General features: G+C 44.6%; 1 protein-coding gene across 2 annotated transcripts in view; it reads left to right on the forward strand.

The window, feature by feature from the left end:
• Prtg (protogenin) overlaps positions 1-18,381 on the forward strand; it is a 102,024-nt gene that overhangs the window by 27,194 nt on the left and 56,449 nt on the right. Inside the window, exons 3-6 of one of the 2 annotated variants that reach the window (XM_032909808.1) lie at positions 13,151-13,295; positions 14,823-14,959; positions 17,414-17,551; positions 17,810-17,968. In XM_032909808.1, coding sequence (XP_032765699.1) covers positions 13,151-13,295; positions 14,823-14,959; positions 17,414-17,551; positions 17,810-17,968 — 579 coding nt within the window. The remainder of the gene's footprint in view (positions 1-13,150; positions 13,296-14,822; positions 14,960-17,413; positions 17,552-17,809; positions 17,969-18,381) is intronic. The other variant, XM_032909809.1, reaches the window with a different exon arrangement.

The following is an 18,381-nucleotide window of genomic DNA, read 5'->3' on the forward strand; positions in this document are numbered from 1 at the left end:
ACCTCCACCCATGGAATTATCTTGCTGGCCCAGGAGTCAGCTTTTAAAATCTGCTGGGCCAATCATGTGCTGGGTATTGTTAATACATACCTTTAATCTTAGAATTTAGGAGGAAGATATAAGTGAATCTCTGAGTTCAAGACCAGCCTGGTCTACAGAACAAATTCCAGGCCAACCAGGGCTACATAGTGAGAGACCCACAAATAAAAAGAAAATAAAATCTGTATGTTGTTACTTGCTTACTACATAACTTTTAGTCCTTAAAAATATGAGTCAAGAGGCTGAAGATATGGCTCAGTGGTTAGGAGCTGGCTGCCCTTCCAGAGGACCCTGGTTAGATTCCCAGTTCCCACATGGCAGCTCATAACTGTCTGTAGCTGCAGTTCCAGAGGATCCAACACCTTTACAGCAACATACATTCAAGCAAAACACCAATGCACATTAGAAATATCTGTATCAAGAAGCCGTAGAGAGGGTGCAGTGGCTAAGAGCGTTGGCTGCTCTTCCAGAGGACCTGGGTTCAGTTTCCAGAACTTACATGGCAGCTAGCAACTGTCTCTAACTCCAGTCCCAGGGGGTCTTCTGGCCTCTGTGGTTACTGCAAATGTATCAGATGTATTTCCTGGCAAACACTCATACACATACAAACCATCTCAAAAACCCTAAAGTTCAAACAATTTAAATTCTGTTTCATGAGAAGGAAGAACCTACTTGAAATTTAGTTTCAAAACTGTAAAACTTGGGCTTTTGGCATAAGTAGTGTAAGTACATGCTCATATGTGGTGTGTGTGTGTATGTGTGTGTGTGTGAGAGTGTATGTGAGAGTGTGTATGTATGTGTATGTGTGTATGTGTGTGTATGTATGTGAAAGTGTGTGTGTGAGAGTGTATATGTGTATGTGTGTGTATGTGAGAGTGTGTGTGTGTGTGTGAGTGTGTGAATGTGTGTGTATGTGAGAGTATATGTGAGAGTGTGTGCGTGTATGTGTATATGTGTATGTGAGTGTGTGTGTGTATGTATGTGAAAGTGTGTGAGTGTGTGTGTGTGTGTGTGTGTGTGTGTGTGAGTGTGGGTGTGTGTGTGTGTGGAGTGTATATGTGAGAGTGTGTGCGTGTGTGTGTATATGGGTGTGTGTGTGTGTGTATGTATGTGAAAGTGTGTGTGAGAGTGTGTATGTGTGTGTATGTGAGTGTGTGTGTGTGTATGTGTGTGTGTGTGTGTGTGTGTGTGTGTGAGTGTGTGTGTGTGTGTGTGTGTGTGTGTGTGTGTATGTGTGTGAAAGTGTGTGTGTGAGAGTGTATATGTGTGTGTGTGTGTGTGTGTGAGAGTGTGTGTGTGTGAGAATGTGTGTGTATGTGAGAGTGTATGTGAGAGTGTGTGCGTGTATGTGTATGTGTGTATGTGAGTATGTGTGTGTATGTATGTGAAAGTGTGTGTGTGTGAGTGTATGTGTGTGTATGTGAGTGTGTGTCTGTGTGTGTGTATGTGAGAGTGTGTGTGTATGTGAGAGTATGTATGTGTGAGAGTGTATGTGTGTGTGAGTGTGTGTGTGTATATGTATGTGTTTATGTGAGTGTGTGTGTGTGTGTGTGTGTATGTGAGAGTGTATGTGTGTGTGTGAGTGTGTGTGTATATATGTATGTGTTTATGTGTGTGTATATGTATGTGTTTATGTGTGTGTGTGTGTGTGTGTGTGTTATAGGTTAATGTAGGTGTCTCCTTCCTTCACTCCATCTTTTTTTTTTGAGACAGGGTCTCACTGAGATCCCTGACTTGTCAAGGCTGAGTAGCCAGGGATCACGATAGCGGGGATCACGCTGCGCCCTACTCCCGAAGCACTGGGATCACTAGCACAGACCTGCTATGCCAGCTTTGTGTGTACTGGGAATCTGAACCCTTTGAGATTCCCAGGTTCTCATGCACACATGTCAGGCAGCTCAGCAGCTCACCGGTCCACAAATTCTGACATATGTATAGCACCGTGCAACCATTCTAAGCCAGCCTCAGGACTTCACAACCAAAGCTTTCTCTCCATCTGCCTGTAATTGCCGCACTCTCCTACCATGACACCAGCAGCCCCACTCTAGGACATGTGACATGACTCTCGGGCTCTTGATTCTTTACCCAGCCTAATACATTGCCGTCGGACTGTGCTGTGGAGCGAATCAGTAGTTTAACCTTTTTACTGCTGAGGGGTTGGTCACCCTTCTACTTGAAGGATCTCAAGTTTGCGATGCTCATGAATAGATTTTCTCAGAATTTTCTTGTACAAGTTTTTGTGTCAATGCAAGCTTCCCTTTTCTTTGAGTAAGTATTTAGCAATGGAATGCAGACTCCTAGGGAACTGTGTGTGTGTGTGTGTGTGTGTGTGCGCGTGCACGCAAGTGTGTTTGTGCATATGTGTGTTCATGTGTGCAACTGTGTTTGTGCATATGTGTGTTCATGTGTGCAACTGTGTTTGTGCATATGTGTGTTCATGTGTGCATGTGTGTGTGTGCATTTGTGTGCATGTATGTGGATGCCAGAGTGTGCATAGCTAGACATCAGATATCATCTTTGTCAATCTCCCCCTAATTTTTTGAGATAGACTCACACTGAACCTAACACTGGCTATTTTGTTTAGACTGGCTGCCCCACAGGCCTCTAGAATCTTCTGCCTTCGCCTCCCACATTAGGGTTACAGGTCTGGGCAGGTAGCCATGCCTGGCCTTTTCATGTGGATGCTGGAGAGTCTTAGCTTAGGTCTAGCACTTACAAAGCAAGTGCTTCATCTTCAGTGTCCCTGCCCCTACTTTTTTATGTATACTATACATTATTTTATAACTCCTATTCAATTTGTTCTTTGATGGATATATATTTATACATGTAAATTTAATTGTACATAAATTTATATATGTATCTGTATATTTATAAATATATAAATATATGTATTTTAAATTTATTTGGTTCCTGTCACCCTCACCCTCTCCTGTCTCCCCTCTACCCTTGTCAACCCTCCCCCAGAAGTCTTCCCACATCCGTGTCATTTTGTTTTGTTCTGGGTCCCACTGAGTTCAATGGGTTTGGAGTTCTCCTTAGAGCCTCCTGGGCTCACAACTGAAGACAGTGGTGCCCCTCCCCCAGAATTTATCAGTCCAGCAGGGAGGAGCGGCGCCCAGTGAGCCTCTCAGCTGGTCCCCTGAGAAAGTCCACCGCTCTGTGTCAGTCCAAAGTCCTTTAGACTGGCAACCATGTCACAGCCTCCACCCTTCCTCTTCGGTGTCCCGTCTGCTGTCCCAGCACATTATGTTGTGCGTGAGTTTATGTACAGATCCCCACGTTTCTCTGCCTCTCTGCCTGTGCTAGGACTTACGCATACGGAATCATGGTTCGGAAAGCACTTGCAGTGAAAGGTGCAGTGACTGTAGGTCCTCTCTCCTCACGCCCGGTGAGCGTCCATCAGCTGTGGGTGTGAATTGTGAGCTGGCTCCTTCAAGCGGACTTTGGGCGGTGGACAGTTGTATTTAAAGCACTCCGACTTCTGGGCCCATTGGGATCACTGCCTTAGCCTTGTTCTTAGGCTCTTTGCATATTTAGGAGACAGATGTTGGAACAATGACACTTGTTCTTTTGTGGAGTATGCATTGGAAGCATGCCAGAAGGTGGGAAGGCAGGGAACATGCCAGTAGAGGCCTCAGAGAGCCCGCCCGCCTCCGTTCCTTATGTATCGTTTAGAATATGTTGAGGGTTAAAAGTCCCTTTTAATATTCTTAACATTTAGTTTGTCTGTTGGGAGAACATGTGAGTGCCCTGGTATACGTGTGGAGGTCGGAAGACAGCTTGGGGGAGGGAATAGAGTCTTTCCTACTGTGGGGGTTCAGAGAGCCATGCAGGTCATTGGGCTCAGTGGCAAGCACTGTTACCCAGAGAGCTGTCTCCAGCTTGAGTTTTGTTTTTCGGTTTTGTTTTATTTATTTATTTTTTTATGGATACAATAACTGTATCTGGAATAGCAATCTCTGTGAACTAAATAATGTATTCCTTGATACCACATTATAACCCCTTAAGAACTGATTTTCTAGAATGGAGTGATTTGCTCGGTCTGTGCACTAAGATGTGTCCAAGCTGTATGTTCTCAGGGAAAAGAGGGACACTTCCCTGACTTTGAAAGAGTTGGTGCAGTAAATTAATCCAGGAAGCCTGTTAAATGCCTGTTAGATGCATGCTTATTCCTGGCGACAGACAGACAGGAAGACACATTCTCTGGATTAGAAAAGTGTATATATAATCTTGGTAAGAGACCAGGACCTAAATTAAGAAAGTTAAAGCATTCTTTTTTTAAAAAAAAAAAAGAAATTAATTACATTGTGTGTGTGTGTGTGTCTGTGTCTGTGTGTGCGTGTGTGTGTGTGTGTCTGTGTGTGCATGTCTGTGTGTGCGTGTGGTGTGTGTCTGTGTGTGTGTGTGTATGTCTTGTGTGTGTGTGGTTATGTGCCCTCGAATGTTGGTTTCTGTGGAGACTACAAGCCATTCCTGTAAGATCTCCTGGAGCTGGAGTTACAGGAGTTATGAGCTGTCCTACCTGTGTGCTTGGAACAAAACTCCGCTCCTCTACAAGAACCGCACATGCTCTTAACCACTGAGCAACCTCTCCTTCCCCATCTTGCCCAGTCTTAAAGCTATAAGAACTTTGAAACTTATTCCTTGGGTGGTTTATACCTGCTGATCTCTTCATGCTGTGATTAGACAATTCCCAGATGTCTCCAACGGACAGGCAGGCTCTGAGTACAAGGGTTTGCCGGAAGTGAGATCTGATGAGGCCCAGTTTTTACTGTTTGGTTAGTGAAGCCTGCACTGTTGATTTGAAACACTGGACAAAAATAAACCGAGTTAATAGGTATAAAATCCAATAGCAAATCTCTGAAGTTGTGGGGTTAGAGTCAGAGTTAGAAATCTGAGAAGCTGCTGACAGATTCCCCAAAGCTACTGATTGGAGGCTTAAAGATGGTGGGGGCTAGAAGCACTGGAAAGTGGCTGCTACCTGTGTTCCCCTCCCATCTGGGATTCCGCTGGGGCTGGGGCGAGTGGAATAGTGGTGATTGGTGTAGTCCTTCCCCACTCTGGACCTGGTGTTCAGTAGTGACTTGCAGTGCTGGACCTGGAGCTCAGTGCTGGCCTGCAGTGCTGGGACCTGGAGCTCAGTGCTGGCCTGCAGTGCTGGGGCCTGGAGTTCAGTGTTGACCTGCGGTGCTAGGACCTGTCACTCAGTGTTGACCTGCAGTGCTAGGACCTGTCACTCAGTGTTGACCTGCAGTGCTAGGACCTGGAGCTCAGTGCTGACCTGCAGTGCTAGGACCTGGCACTCAGTGTTGACCTGCAGTGCTAGGACCTGGAGCTCAGTGCTGACCTGCAGTGCTAGGACCTGTCACTCAGTGTTGACCTGCAGTGCTAGGACCTGAGCTCAGTGCTGACCTGCAGTGCTAGGACCTGGCACTCAGTGTTGACCTGCAGTGCTAGGACCTGGAGCTCAGTGCTGACCTGCAGTGCTAGGACCTGTCACTCAGTGTTGACCTGCAGTGCTAGGACCTGGAGCTCAGTGCTGACCTGCAGTGCTAGGACCTGTCACTCAGTGTTGACCTGCAGTGCTAGGACCTGGAGCTCAGTGCTGACCTGCAGTGCTAGGACCTGTCACTCAGTGTTGACCTGCAGTGCTAGGACCTGGAGCTCAGTGCTGACCTGCAGTGCTAGGACCTGTCACTCAGTGTTGACCTGCAGTGCTAGGACCTGGAGCTCAGTGCTGGCCTGTGGTGCTGGGACCTGTCACTCAGTGTTGACCTGCAGTGCTAGGACCTGGAGCTCAGTGCTGGCCTGTGGTGCTGGGACCTGAAACTCAGTGCTGACCTGCAGTGCTGGGCCTGGAGCTTAGTGCTGACCTGCAGTGCTGGGCCTGGAGCTCAGTGCTGGCCTGCAGTGCTGGGACCTGGAGCTCAGTGCTGGCCTGCAGTGCCAGACCATGCATCAACATCCCAACTGATGTTAGTGTAGAGCACTGTATATGCACATTTCATCAGCAGCTTTTAAAAGTAACATTTTTTCTTATACTGAGAAGAGCCTATAAAGTTGTTATAAGTTACCAAATGAACTATTTAAAAAATAATTACAAATTATTTATCTATAATTTTTAATTTAAAAAAAGCACTATATATTAAGTATTTATTTATCCTGGCTGCTTTTGCTGCTGATGCTTCCTCCTCCTCCTCTCCCTCCCCCTCTTCTTCCTCCCCCTCCTCTTCTTCCCCCTCCTCTCCCTCTCCCTCTTCCCTCTCCCCCTCCTCCTCCCTTCCTCCTCTTCCCCCTCCTCCTCTCCCTCCTCCTCCTCCTGTTGTTGTTGTTGTTGTTGTTCTTCTTCTTCTTCTTCTTCTTTCTTCTTTTCTTCTTCTTCTTCTTCTTCTTCTTCTTCTTCTTCTTCTTCTTCTTCTTCTTCTTCTTCTTCTTCTTCTTCTTCTTCTAGACTTTGTCTTTATATTTTTGGCTGGCCTCAAATTCACAAAGAAACCACCTGCCTCTTCCTATAAGTGCTGAGATTAAAGGATTATGCCACCATGCCTAGTTTTTAAGGATGCAGGAATGTCCTTCTGACTTAATATGCAAGCTAATGTTGGCACATCCACTTAATTGGTTGTACATGATTTCAAAAGTACAATTCACTTACTTATATGTTGCTTTCTGATCCAGTAAAACTTTGGGGACCGGTTTCATCTGAGCAACCTTTACAGCCCTGGCTGTAAATCATAGAAAATGATTAAGTGGGCAGATGAAGAGGAAGTCACAAATCAAATAGGCACTTACATTTATTGTGTTTGCAAGGTTGTTTTTGAGAATGGCGCATGTTTTGGGGGACCTTGTGTCCAGGCTGTTTTATAGAGCTCCGGCCTCTTAACAACACTACTTTAAGGGCTCCTTGTGCAGCTCTTGGCTTGTTTAGCTAGACCGTGAAGGGAGGTCAGGTTTCACGGGGATGCTGTAGGCTTGTAAAGGCCTACCGTTCTCATTGAAACAAAGTCCACATCAGAAAGCAAGCTGAGATTTGTGTGAGGATATTTAAATTTGTCACGTAAATAAAGAACAGAAAATGTGGACAACAAAAAGGTCCCACCATCAAGTCTTAGAAGGTCGCAGCACACAGTGAAGGGCTTATTCACTTACTCAGCTTTAAAATACCATTAAAAAAAAAAAAAAAAAGCAGGGCCTGAGATGGCTCACTGAGCCAGCTCAGTGGTAAAAGTGCTTGTCGTACAGGCACGAGGACCAGAATTCATGTCCCCAGAAGCTCAAATCTCTGCCGGGTTAGGGCAGCAACCTGCCTGGAATTCCAGCCTCTGGAGGAGGAATATCCCTCCAAGTGGCTAGGGAGAGCCCAATCCTGAAGCTCGGGTTTTGGTGGATAGTCCCTGCTTCATTCAGCATCTGAGATGGGAGAGTGAGGACGATTCCAGATGTCCGCCTCTGACCTGCAGGTGCATGCGTGTTTATATGTGTCCACACACATGAAAAAATATGTGCGTACACATGTGTGCATCAAACACAGAAGAAAAAGGAGAAAAAGAATAATCAAATAGAACCAGGCTAGCCTCAAGCTTGCAATCCTCCCTCCGCAGTCTGGAGTGTGTGTATCCCAAGCCTTGACTAGTTTTTGTAAAGATATACGGCTTATTAAATAAACTTTAAACTAAAGTAATTAAATTTGCATACTTTCCTCTGTAAAGATGAGATAATGACCTCAGTAAATGCCAGTAAACACAACGTTTTGTTTGTTTAGTTTTGCCATGGGGATGGGGTTTGGAAGCCTTGTGCATGCTGGGTAGGTACCTTACCACTGAGCTGCATCATCAGCTCCGAGCAGAGGCTTTAAAGCTATCTCTCTGGTCAGAATCTCAGGGATTTGGCACACAGTCTTGGCCAGTTAGGAAGCCAGTGTGTTTCGGCCTGTTCTGAGCAGTGCTTCTCGGAGATGTAGAATCCCCAGTTCTCACCTTCCCTAAAAACCTGGAGTAACTCCGGCTTACGAGAGAGTTCACATACAGTCTTGCTAACCACCAGGCTTTGGATCCCACCTCTTGCCAAGTTGAGTATTAGGATGACACAGCTACAAGAATTAAAGAAACTAGACTATTCCCACCCATAGCACAGAACCTAGCAACAAAACGTATGTCCCGCTCTTGTGTCATAAAAGGCTCTTGTGTTGTGACATTCTGTTCTTTACCTCCCCCAGCAGTTTTGGCAGTTTGAGCTGCCTGCTTGCACAGCAATTTAGTCAATCCCTCTTTCTGCTCTCAGACAGATTCCTGAACGCAGCCCTTGTAGGTTAGCCTTGTCCTTTGCTGGATGATCGCCACCTGGAGTGCACCAGACACCGGATAAATGTTTGTTGAATGAATGGGTAAACTTAGGAAAGATCACTTTAGTCTAAAAGTTTGCTGAAATGGATACGATTTAAAATATTTTCCAGTTAGGAGTCAGTGGATCTAGCCTGTCATTGAGTAATTCAGAACTGATCCACATGGCTTGACACGGATAGATGAGTCATGCAATCATGTGAACAGTAGGGTTGATGTTAATGTATGATTCATGGAAGTTGGCTCCTTCGAGTTATAATCTTGCAGAATATCTTTAAGAGCAGAGATACTCTGTGTGTGTGTGTGTGTGTGTGTGTGTGTGTGTGTGTGTGTGTGTGCTCGTGTGTGCAAAGCTTTATAGACTGGGTCCTAAGTGGGGCATTCTTTCTTAGCGTACATGAGACCCTGGGTTCAGTGCCCAGAGATGTTGTTACATATGGCTTTGTACATTTTAAAAGTGACTGCTTAATTAGAGCTTGCTTTTGAAGTAATTGATGCCAAATTGCTTTTCACACCTCCACCAACTAGCCTGTTGACTGTACCCAATCAAGAACGCTTAAACATACACACATACACACACACACTCACACACACACATTTAGCATTAACAATTTCATCTTTCCTTATGCTGCCCCAATGATATATACATTTCATCTGTACAGTAATTAAACTAACCAAAATGCATTTCCTTTTTGCTTTGAGACAGGGTCTCACTATGTAGCCCTGGCTGGCCTGGAACTCATTATGTAGACCAGGCTAGCCTTGAGCTCACAGAGATCTGCCTGCCTCTGCCTCTCCAGCACTGGGATGAAAGACAGTATTTATTTTTTAAGGTGTGCAAGTGTGGGGTGCCTCAGAGGTCTGAGATGTTGGCAGTTAGGAGCCACCTGATATGGATGCTGGGAAATGAACTAAGATTCTGTGTGGTGTGCTGTGCTTTTAACCACCGAGTCTGATGATGCTTTCTGACAGCATTTAAATCGGAGTCGGTTTCTGTGCGTACGTGATCTGTGTGTAGCTTTGGAGAGCAGGTTGAGCTGTGGAAGCCCTTAACACATGAAAGCCAATGTGAGCTAAACACTGCTTCAGGTGTGAGACATACGTGTAAAGAGGCTTATGGAGCATGTTTGTAAGGGGATTAGTAGTTACTTTTCTCATTGCTGTGATGAAATGCCTGACAAACAGAACTCAAAGAAGAAAGAATTGACTCGCAGTCGTGGGCAGTCTGTGACGTCAGGAATCAGGGCAGCGGGAGTGTGAGGCAGCTGGTCACCCTGCATCTGCAGTCAAGAACCAGAGAGAGGTGCTTGCTGGTACTCTCATCCCTTGCTACAGACATCTTCCTGTCCCAGACGGCTAGACCCAGCTTTCTGTGTGCTTTCCAGGAATCACCTGAAGCTTGCACAGCAGACATTTGACCAGCTGCCTCCCAGCCCCAGTTCCTAGGTCTTCAGTAGGTGAATTGCAGTGCTGGTCTCCAGGTCAATCTAGAATTCATGAATTGTAGGCATGTGTCCTAGAAAGTAACCATCGAAAGGAAAAGCTGGGGCCGGCAAGATGGTTCAGTGGTTAGTAAAGGCGCTTGCTGCCAGGCCTGAGGTCCTGAGTTTGATCTCAGGACCTACATGGTGGAAGGAAAAAACCAGCTCCCACTACTTTCCCTGTAATCATCATGTTCATGCTGTGGCACCTGTGTTCCCCCAGCCCCCACCCCAATACACACAGAATAAATAAAATGAGTTTTTTTCCTCTATCTTCATTAACTTGGGTATTTCTTTTTTTTCTTTTCTTTTCTTTTTTTCGGAGCTGGGGACTGAACCCAGGGCCTTGAGCTTGCTAGGCAAGTGCTCTACCACTGAGCTAAATCCCCAACCCAACTTGGGTATTTCTTATTTACATTTCGATTGTTATTACCTTTCCTGGTTTCCGGGCCAACATCCCCTAGCCTCTCCCCCTCCCTTCTATATGGGTGTTCCCTCCCATCCCTCCCCCCCATTACTGCCTCCCCCAACAATTAGTTGTTTTTTTTTTAAAGATTTATTTATTTATTTTGTATATGAGTACACTGTAACTGTCTTCTGACACACCAGAAGAGGGCATCGGATCCCATTACAGATGGTTGTGAGCCACCATGTGGTTGCTGGGATTTGAACTCAGGACCTCTGGAAGAGCAGTCGGTGCTCTTAACTACTGAACCATCTCTCCAGCCCTATGAGTTGTTTTTTTAAAGGAAGATATGTATTGGTATTTAGAATCTGATGTTCTTGGACAGTAGTTCTAGACCTTTTAGTGTTACTCTTCATACTTTTCAAACTTTTTGAGGACCCCAAAACTTTAACGTCACTCACATATCTTTTTGTTTGCTTGTTTGGTTGGTTTGATTTGGTTTGCTTTGGTTTGAGACAGATTTGTAGCTCTGGGCCTGGAAACCACTGTGTAGATAGACTGGCTTTGAACTCACAAAAACTCACCTACTTCTGCCTCCTGGGTGCTGGGATTAAAGGCATGTTGTATCATGCACACCATGTAAATCTATTGCTAATTCCTATTAATAAATAAACTGGCTGATTTAATTATTAGCCCTTAACCTCTGAGCCATCTCTCCAGCCCCATCCTTCATTTTCTTAAATATGAAAACATTGTTCCATTACTTATTAATGTAAATAAAACATTAATATAATTATTTTCTAAATATAGAAATGCATGAAAGGAATATCATTATTAGTTTTGTTTTCCAAAACTTTTATTTTTATTTCTATGTTTATGTGTGTTTGCCCACATGTGTTTGTGCTTTGTGTGCATGCAGTACCTAAAAAGACCTGAAGAGGGCATAAGGTCTTCTTAATTTGGAGTTAGAGACAGTTGTGAGCCACTTTGTATGGGCACTTATGGCTCGACCCAGGTCATTTGCAAGAGCAGCTAGTGCTCTTAGCACTGAGCCATCTTTCCAGCCTTAGTCTTGTGTTATAGTTGTATAGATCTCTTTACTTTGCTTAGCGAGGCCATGTGTAGTGTGCTGGATTGGCTGGGTCTCTGTAGTACTTCCCTTTCGTAGATCTCAGAAAACTCTATTCACTCCAGAGAAAGAAAACTAAGAAGGCAGATGATGGTCATTTTGAAAATGGTTTTTATGCTGAGGATCTACTGCATGCTGCTTTTCCACAGGAATAAAAGTATTTGTTACTGACACGAATGAAGAATAACTTAACCTCACTCAGAGTCTTGAAAGTAAATCCGTCTGATGATATTTTGACTGCAGTAGCCCTCTGAGGATCAGTAAGCTGTCTACAGAAATATACAGTTGAGCCCAAGGCAGAATTTGGTGGCCTTCTGCCCTTTTGTCCTTTCCAATCTAAGGGAGTCTAACCCCTGCTTCTTCATATTTTCTTTCTAATTTCTGTCTCTGTGGATTAACTGTGAAGGCATTTTGAACTGGAGTCTCGGGAAGGGAGTTAGTCCATCCTCAGGGTCCTGTCTTTGTGTTTTGTCTTTGTGTGCTTAGCTGAGGGGAGGGTCACTTCGCTCCTGATGTCTGGATTCCTTCAACACGCAGAACTGTAGACACTGGGGTGGCTCTGAGGAGGCCTGCGTGGTATAGGCAGGAAGAACTGGCTCTAGCAACATTAACACGTCAAGATTTATCTCTGCTTTGGAAATGCATGAGCTAAAAACAGCCTTTGTGTTTCTCTGCCTCTTGGTCCTCACCCACCCTGTTATCCCGCCTTTCCCCTGAGCATTCAGTATTCTGGTTCTCCATTCCTCTTTAAATGCCACTGGACTTGTGAGACTCTTCTTTTTGATTCCTCCTGAGGCATTGCTGGTTTTATCTGAAATATCTAGAACGTTCTCCCTGTTTCTGCACATCCTGTGAACACAGGCCTCTGTTCTTTTCCTCCGTGCTCCTGTTATGTTGCCTCTCTTGCCTCAAATTGTATATTCTCCACTTTGGAATCCAAGGGGGTTTTCTTTTTTCTTTTTTAGTATAGAACAGAGTTTATTCAGGGCATGGGGAGGGGAGTTAAAAGGGTAGTAGGGGCAGAGAAAGGCAGAGAGAGAGAGAGAAGGAGGAGGAGGAGGAGGAGTCCGGCCAGGAGCCTGTGGAGAGGCGGGAAGGGAATGGGGAGAGAAGGAACAAAGGTGGAAGAAGGTAAGAGCAAGAGAGCAAGAGGACAATGGGGTTTTCAAAAGCCAATCCACAGAGGTAGTTTTGATCTGGATAGTTTGTCTTTATTATAATTGAAAAAATATTTTAGTTTTAATTGCGTGTGTGTGCATGTTTGTGTGTGTATGTGTGATATGCATGTGTGCTAAAGCTAGAGTTACAAGCAATTGTGAGCTGCTGAGTGTGGGTTCCGGGAATCGAACTCAGGTCCTCTGAAGAGCAGTCCTTGCTCTTACCTTCTGAGCCATCTCTCCGCCCTAGTTTGCCTTTGGTTTCCCTTCCTTCTGATGTCCAGTAGAATTGGGTTTGTACTGTTGAGTGTACAGTCACATACTGTTTTGGATAATTATTTTTCTTTCAGTTATTTTTTTTACGTCTTCTCTCTAATAGTTTCCTGGGACTATGTTCAGAGTTTTAAGTTCTAGGAAAAACAGACTCCCAGCCCCAGTTTGTGCCCTTTCCCTTTTTTTCAAATTATTCATTAAATCATCTTTGTACTCCCGGAGTTCGATTGGTATGGGCGGGCGCTCAGACCTGGTACGCGGTGACGCATAATGTTATTTCTGAATGTGCTTCTCTGTGCTTGTTCTAAATTTGTCCAATTGTGTCCTAGCCATCTCTGCGTTCGAGGTCCATCCAGTGTCTACTGAAGTCCCTGAAGGGGGAGTTGCTAGATTTTCATGCAAGATTTCATCAACGCCCCCTGCGGTCATAACATGGGAATTTAATAGGACAGTCCTGCCTATGACCATGGACAGGTAAACGCAGCGTTTCTATGTGGATGTGACACACAAGCATTAAAGACTTCACAGGGGAAACGTCAGAGGTGGGAGACATGGTGGAGTTCCTTCTCATTTAGGGTGGCAATAACTGATTCCCTCAGACATTTCTAACTTGGGCAAAGAATCCCATTATGACTGGAGAGATGGGTCAGCAACTCAGAGCACTTGCTTCTCTTGTGGAGGGCCTGGGTTCAGTTCCTAGCACCCACATTAACGTTCACAATGACCCGTAACTCTAATTTCAAGAGGTTTGGTACTTGTGACCTGCTCCTAGCAGAGCAGACACATGGTATATGAACACGTGCTCAGATGCATGTACGAACACACAGACTAAACATTAAAACATTGGTTTCTGCCTGCTCTGAAGTATACAAAAGTCATTTGTGTGATAGTACAACACCAATATGGGGGCCAGGGGACAATTTCGAAGTATTTTATTGAAAGAAAAGAAAAATTCTAATTCAAGAATATCTTAAATATTTTTTCGTTTGGTTTTGGTTTTGTTACACGGGTATTTTCTGTGTAGCCCTGGCCATTCTGGAACTTGCTCTATAGACCAGGCTGGCCTGAGGCTCAGAGATTTCTCTGCCTCAGCCTCTCTAGTGCTGAGATCAAGGGTGTATGACACCACTGCCCGGCCGCCTGTCTACCAGTTTTTTATTGAACTCAAACAGCATTTACTAATCTTAAGGTCAAGCAGCCTAGCACAGTGCAGTCCCAAGAGATTCTTATTTGATACTTACATGCTACTAAATTATTGTCAGTATTTGTTTTCCGTGATTAGGCGGTTATGTTTCATTAAGGGGAGCAAGCATTGTATAGTCAGTAAAAACACCCGCATTTCCCAACACGTCGTAGTTTTGAATCTGAGTCTGGCTATCTCAGATAGCGTTCAGTGTGTCCAGCGCGATGTGCCCGGGTGGCGTGTTCAGAGGGGAAGTCACATGCCGCAGCACTGGGCAGCTCACTAGAAGCGGCTCTTTGCATGTTTCATGTTGAATTGGCCTTTATTGTTGCACGTGAAGACACATTTTGCCAGTTTTTTGGACTCCACACATTCAGGTTGTGACTCTGTTTCAGAGGCTGGGTCGTGGAGAATGAATTGCTCTTAGAGAGGTTTAAAAAAAAAAAGTCAGGATTTCAAGATTAACTCGTACTAAGATCTTAGACACTATCAGCTAAATCAACAGAAGAATGTTAACAGGACCCTCTTTGTAAAATTAGCGTGCTGAATTTTACAGACTGTGTGCTGCGGAGACCTGTCATGACCCGAATGAAACAGAGCGTTTTTACTAGAGTTTTCATGGCTGGGGACTGTACCCAGGCCCTCCTACATGCCAGGCTGGTGCTCGCCGCACCCCAGCAGGGGCTAGTACGTTAGGAAGGTCTTTACAGTGTTGTTCCTAGTGTGGTTGAAAAGGTTAACCGTGTTCATTTCTGTCAGCATTTATATTTGGGAGCTATAAAGAACAACAGGAAGTTCAGTTGAGTCTCTTGTCTCAGCAGGGTGACTGCCTTGCCCTCAGGAGTGCTGCAGATCTATGACGCTGGCCCGGAGGATGCTGGGAAATACCGCTGTGTTGCAGCCACGCATGCTCATAAGCGTAAAAGCATGGAGGCCTCGCTAACCATAGTTCCAGGTACCACATGAAAGTGGTTTTGTTTGTCTAATTCCGTTTTTATGAGAATTTTGATTGTCCCGCCTGCTTTCCTCCTGGTTGTAATAGCTCTCTGTCCATTGGAATTTGGATGACATTTAAATTTTTGTAATAGCTTTGGTTTGGTTTTGATGTTTTCAGACAGAGACTTAACTCTGTACCTCATCCTAGCCTTGAACTTGTATCCCTTTCTCTTCTGCCTCGCACAGGGCTGGATTACTGCCCTGCTTGGACTGTGATCTATTTGACCATTGAGTGATTGCTTTATACATTTTTCACTTATTAAAAAAGGTTTATTTGTTATATATGAGTACACTGTCGTCGTCTTCAGACTCACCAGAAGAGGGCATCGGATCCCATTGCAGATGGTTGTGAGCCACCATGTGGTTGCTGGGAATTGAACTCAGGACCTCTGGAAGAGCAATCAGTGCTCTTAACCACTGAGCCATCTCTCCAGCCCTTCACTTTTGTTTTTAAAAGCACAAAATACAGAAAGGGACAGAAAGAGAACGTCCACTGCCAATAGATCTGTTGGTTTCTGATCTGATACTCCTCCAAATAAGAATTAACTCCTCTAATAGATATACATTTGGAGGTGTTATGTGACAGACTATTCATGAGGAGACACACGCACCCCAAATAGGGATCCCACTACAGACCAAAATACCAATACCACCAAAGTCCAGCTTGCTGAATCAATGAGTTTTATTGGGGTTACTTACAGGAATATGGCTGAGAGTTTACTCATAGGAGCAGAAATGACTCAAAGGCAGCTGCAGCACTCAGGCACGCATCTCAAAGTGTATGACAGATCACAAAAGCCGGGATCTGGAGCACACTTGCACAGCCTGCAGGCAGCTCGAGAGATTGGATAGTGACTTTTCTAAGTGTCTCTCCTGGGGAGCTCACTGATCCCTGTTTTTTTCCAGGTGACTGTGCTTATCTAAGAGTCTCTTATAGGTTGGCTTCTCTGAGAGTGAGCCTCAGCAGTCCTTACTGTTTATACAGTAAACAGGGGCAGAGTGAATCTGATCAATTTCAGGGACTTCCTAAGCTATTTTTGAGTTCTCTCCTTTTGGTGGTAATGAGCTTCCCTGAACGATGGAATGTTTCAGTCTCTGAGGAAATTACTGTACAACAGCAGGGATGATAAAAAAAATATTCGGGGTTGGGGATTTAGCTCAGTGGGGTTGGGGATTTAGCTCAGTGGTAGAGCACTTGCCTAGCAAGCGCAAGGCCCTGGGTTCGGTCCCCAGCTCCAAAACAAGAACCAAAAAAAAAAAAAAAAAATTCTAGAATTGATTGTAATAGTTACATAACTGAAAATTCTAAAACCCATTGCTTTAAATACATCCTGTGGGTGAATTGTATATGATATGAGTTAGACCTCAATAAACTTAAAAAAAAAAAAAAACAGTTCTTATTTCAAAAAAAGAAGAAAAGAGGCTGGAGAGATGACTCAGTGGTTAAGAGCACTGACTGCTCTTCCAGAGGTCCTGAGTTCGATTCCCAGCAACCACATGGTGGCTCACAACCATCTGTAAAGAGATCCGATGCCCTCTTCTGGTGTGTCTGAAGACAGCTACAGTGTACTCACATGCATACAATAATAAGAAAGAAGAGAAGGGAAGAAGGAAGGGAGGAAGGGAGGAAGGAAGGAAGGAAGGAAGGACGGACGGACGGATGGACGGACTGGGTGGTGGTGATTCACAATTTAATCCCAGCACTCAGGAGGCAGAAGCGGGTGGATCTCAAGAGTTCAAGGCCTGCCTGGTCTATAGAGCAAGTTTCAGGACAGCCAAGGCTACATAGAGAAACCCTGTCTTGCAAATCAAAACAAATAAATAAACAAATAATGAAAGGTGAGGGCTGGGCAGAAGGCTTTGTAAGGACACAAATGTGAGACCCTGAGTTCCTGTCTCAGCACCACGTAAAATCTGTGTGCCCGTAACCCCAGTGCTGTGGGAGTAGAGATAGGAAGGCTGGCTATGAGCCTAGCCCCAAGTTCAGTGAGGGACCCAGTCTCACAGGAATAAAGCACAGAATGACAAAGAAGGGTTTCTGACATCCTCCTCTGGCCTTGTATACGTACATACACATAAACATACATACAGGAAGATGGAAGAAAGGGAGGGCGGGAGGAAGGAGAGGGAAGGAAGGAAGGAAGGAAAGAAGGAAGGAAAGGACTGAGAGGCAGAGGAAATGAACAGGAAAGACAAGCTGGGCGGGATGACACCACTGTAACCCCAGCACTCTTGGGGTAGAGACCAGAAGTAGAAGATCATCCTTTAGTGCATAGGGAATTGGAGGCTAACCTAGGCTACATGAGATCCCATCTCTAAAAAGGAAAGAATAAATGCAAAAGTAAATGAGAATCGGTGCTTTAATATGCTTCTTATGATTTATTTATGCATTCTGCCTTTTTCTTGCCCCAAGCTAATGAGACCAGATCCTTCTACATGCCCACCATTATAGCCAGTCCACAGAATGTAACCGCGTCTCTACATCAGACAGTTGTGCTAGAGTGTATGGCCACAGGATATCCCAAGCCCATCATTTCCTGGAGCCGTCTTGGTAAGTCGTCCTCACTGGGGGTGGGAGTCAAGGGGGTCTCCCCTTGACCTTTATTCCTTTTAATGAAACTGATAAAATGTGTATTTTATAGATAAGACACACAGTTGCATCTGATCGACTTCATTTTAGTTTTGAGACATAAGGAAGCCCCAGAGACATTGCTACTTCTAATGATCGATTGATTTCTCAGATAGCGATCTTTTGGTATAATTTCCGATGAAGCGCCTTGTTTCAACTTCCACGTTCTCTTTGAAATAGATCACAAGTCCATTGATGTCTTCAATACTCGGGTACTCGGAAATGGCAATCTCATCATATCAGATGTCAGGCTTCAGCATGCTGGAGTGTATGTTTGTCGGGCCACCACCCCAGGCACTCGCAACTTCACAGTTGCTATGGCAACGTTAACTGTATTAGGTATGCATTCTTTCAGTAATCAGAGAAGTTTGTGTTTTCATGTTTGCCATTTTAATTTCTTTCATGGCTTTCTTTTGTAGGGTTTTTGTTTTGAATTATGTGTGTGTGTATTTATGTATGTATGTATGTATGTATGTATGTATGTATGTATGTATATATGTGTATGCATGTCAGTACAGTGCCTAAAGAAGCTATCCCCTCGAGCTGGAGTTACAGGAGGTTGTAAGCTGCCCAATGTGGGTATTGGGAATCGAACTTGTGTTCTCTGTAAGAGCACCAAGTGTGCTTAACTACTGAGGCATCCTCCAGCCCCACATAGCTTGCTGCTCACTGCAGTTGGCAGCAGTGATAGGGAGGCTAATAATAAGTACTGTAAAACTCAACAGTGAGTTGTAAAGGAAAAAAAATAAATT

Source organism: Rattus rattus, chromosome 8 (assembly GCF_011064425.1).
Source record: "Rattus rattus isolate New Zealand chromosome 8, Rrattus_CSIRO_v1, whole genome shotgun sequence".
NCBI classification, from domain to species: Eukaryota; Metazoa; Chordata; class Mammalia; order Rodentia; family Muridae; genus Rattus; species Rattus rattus.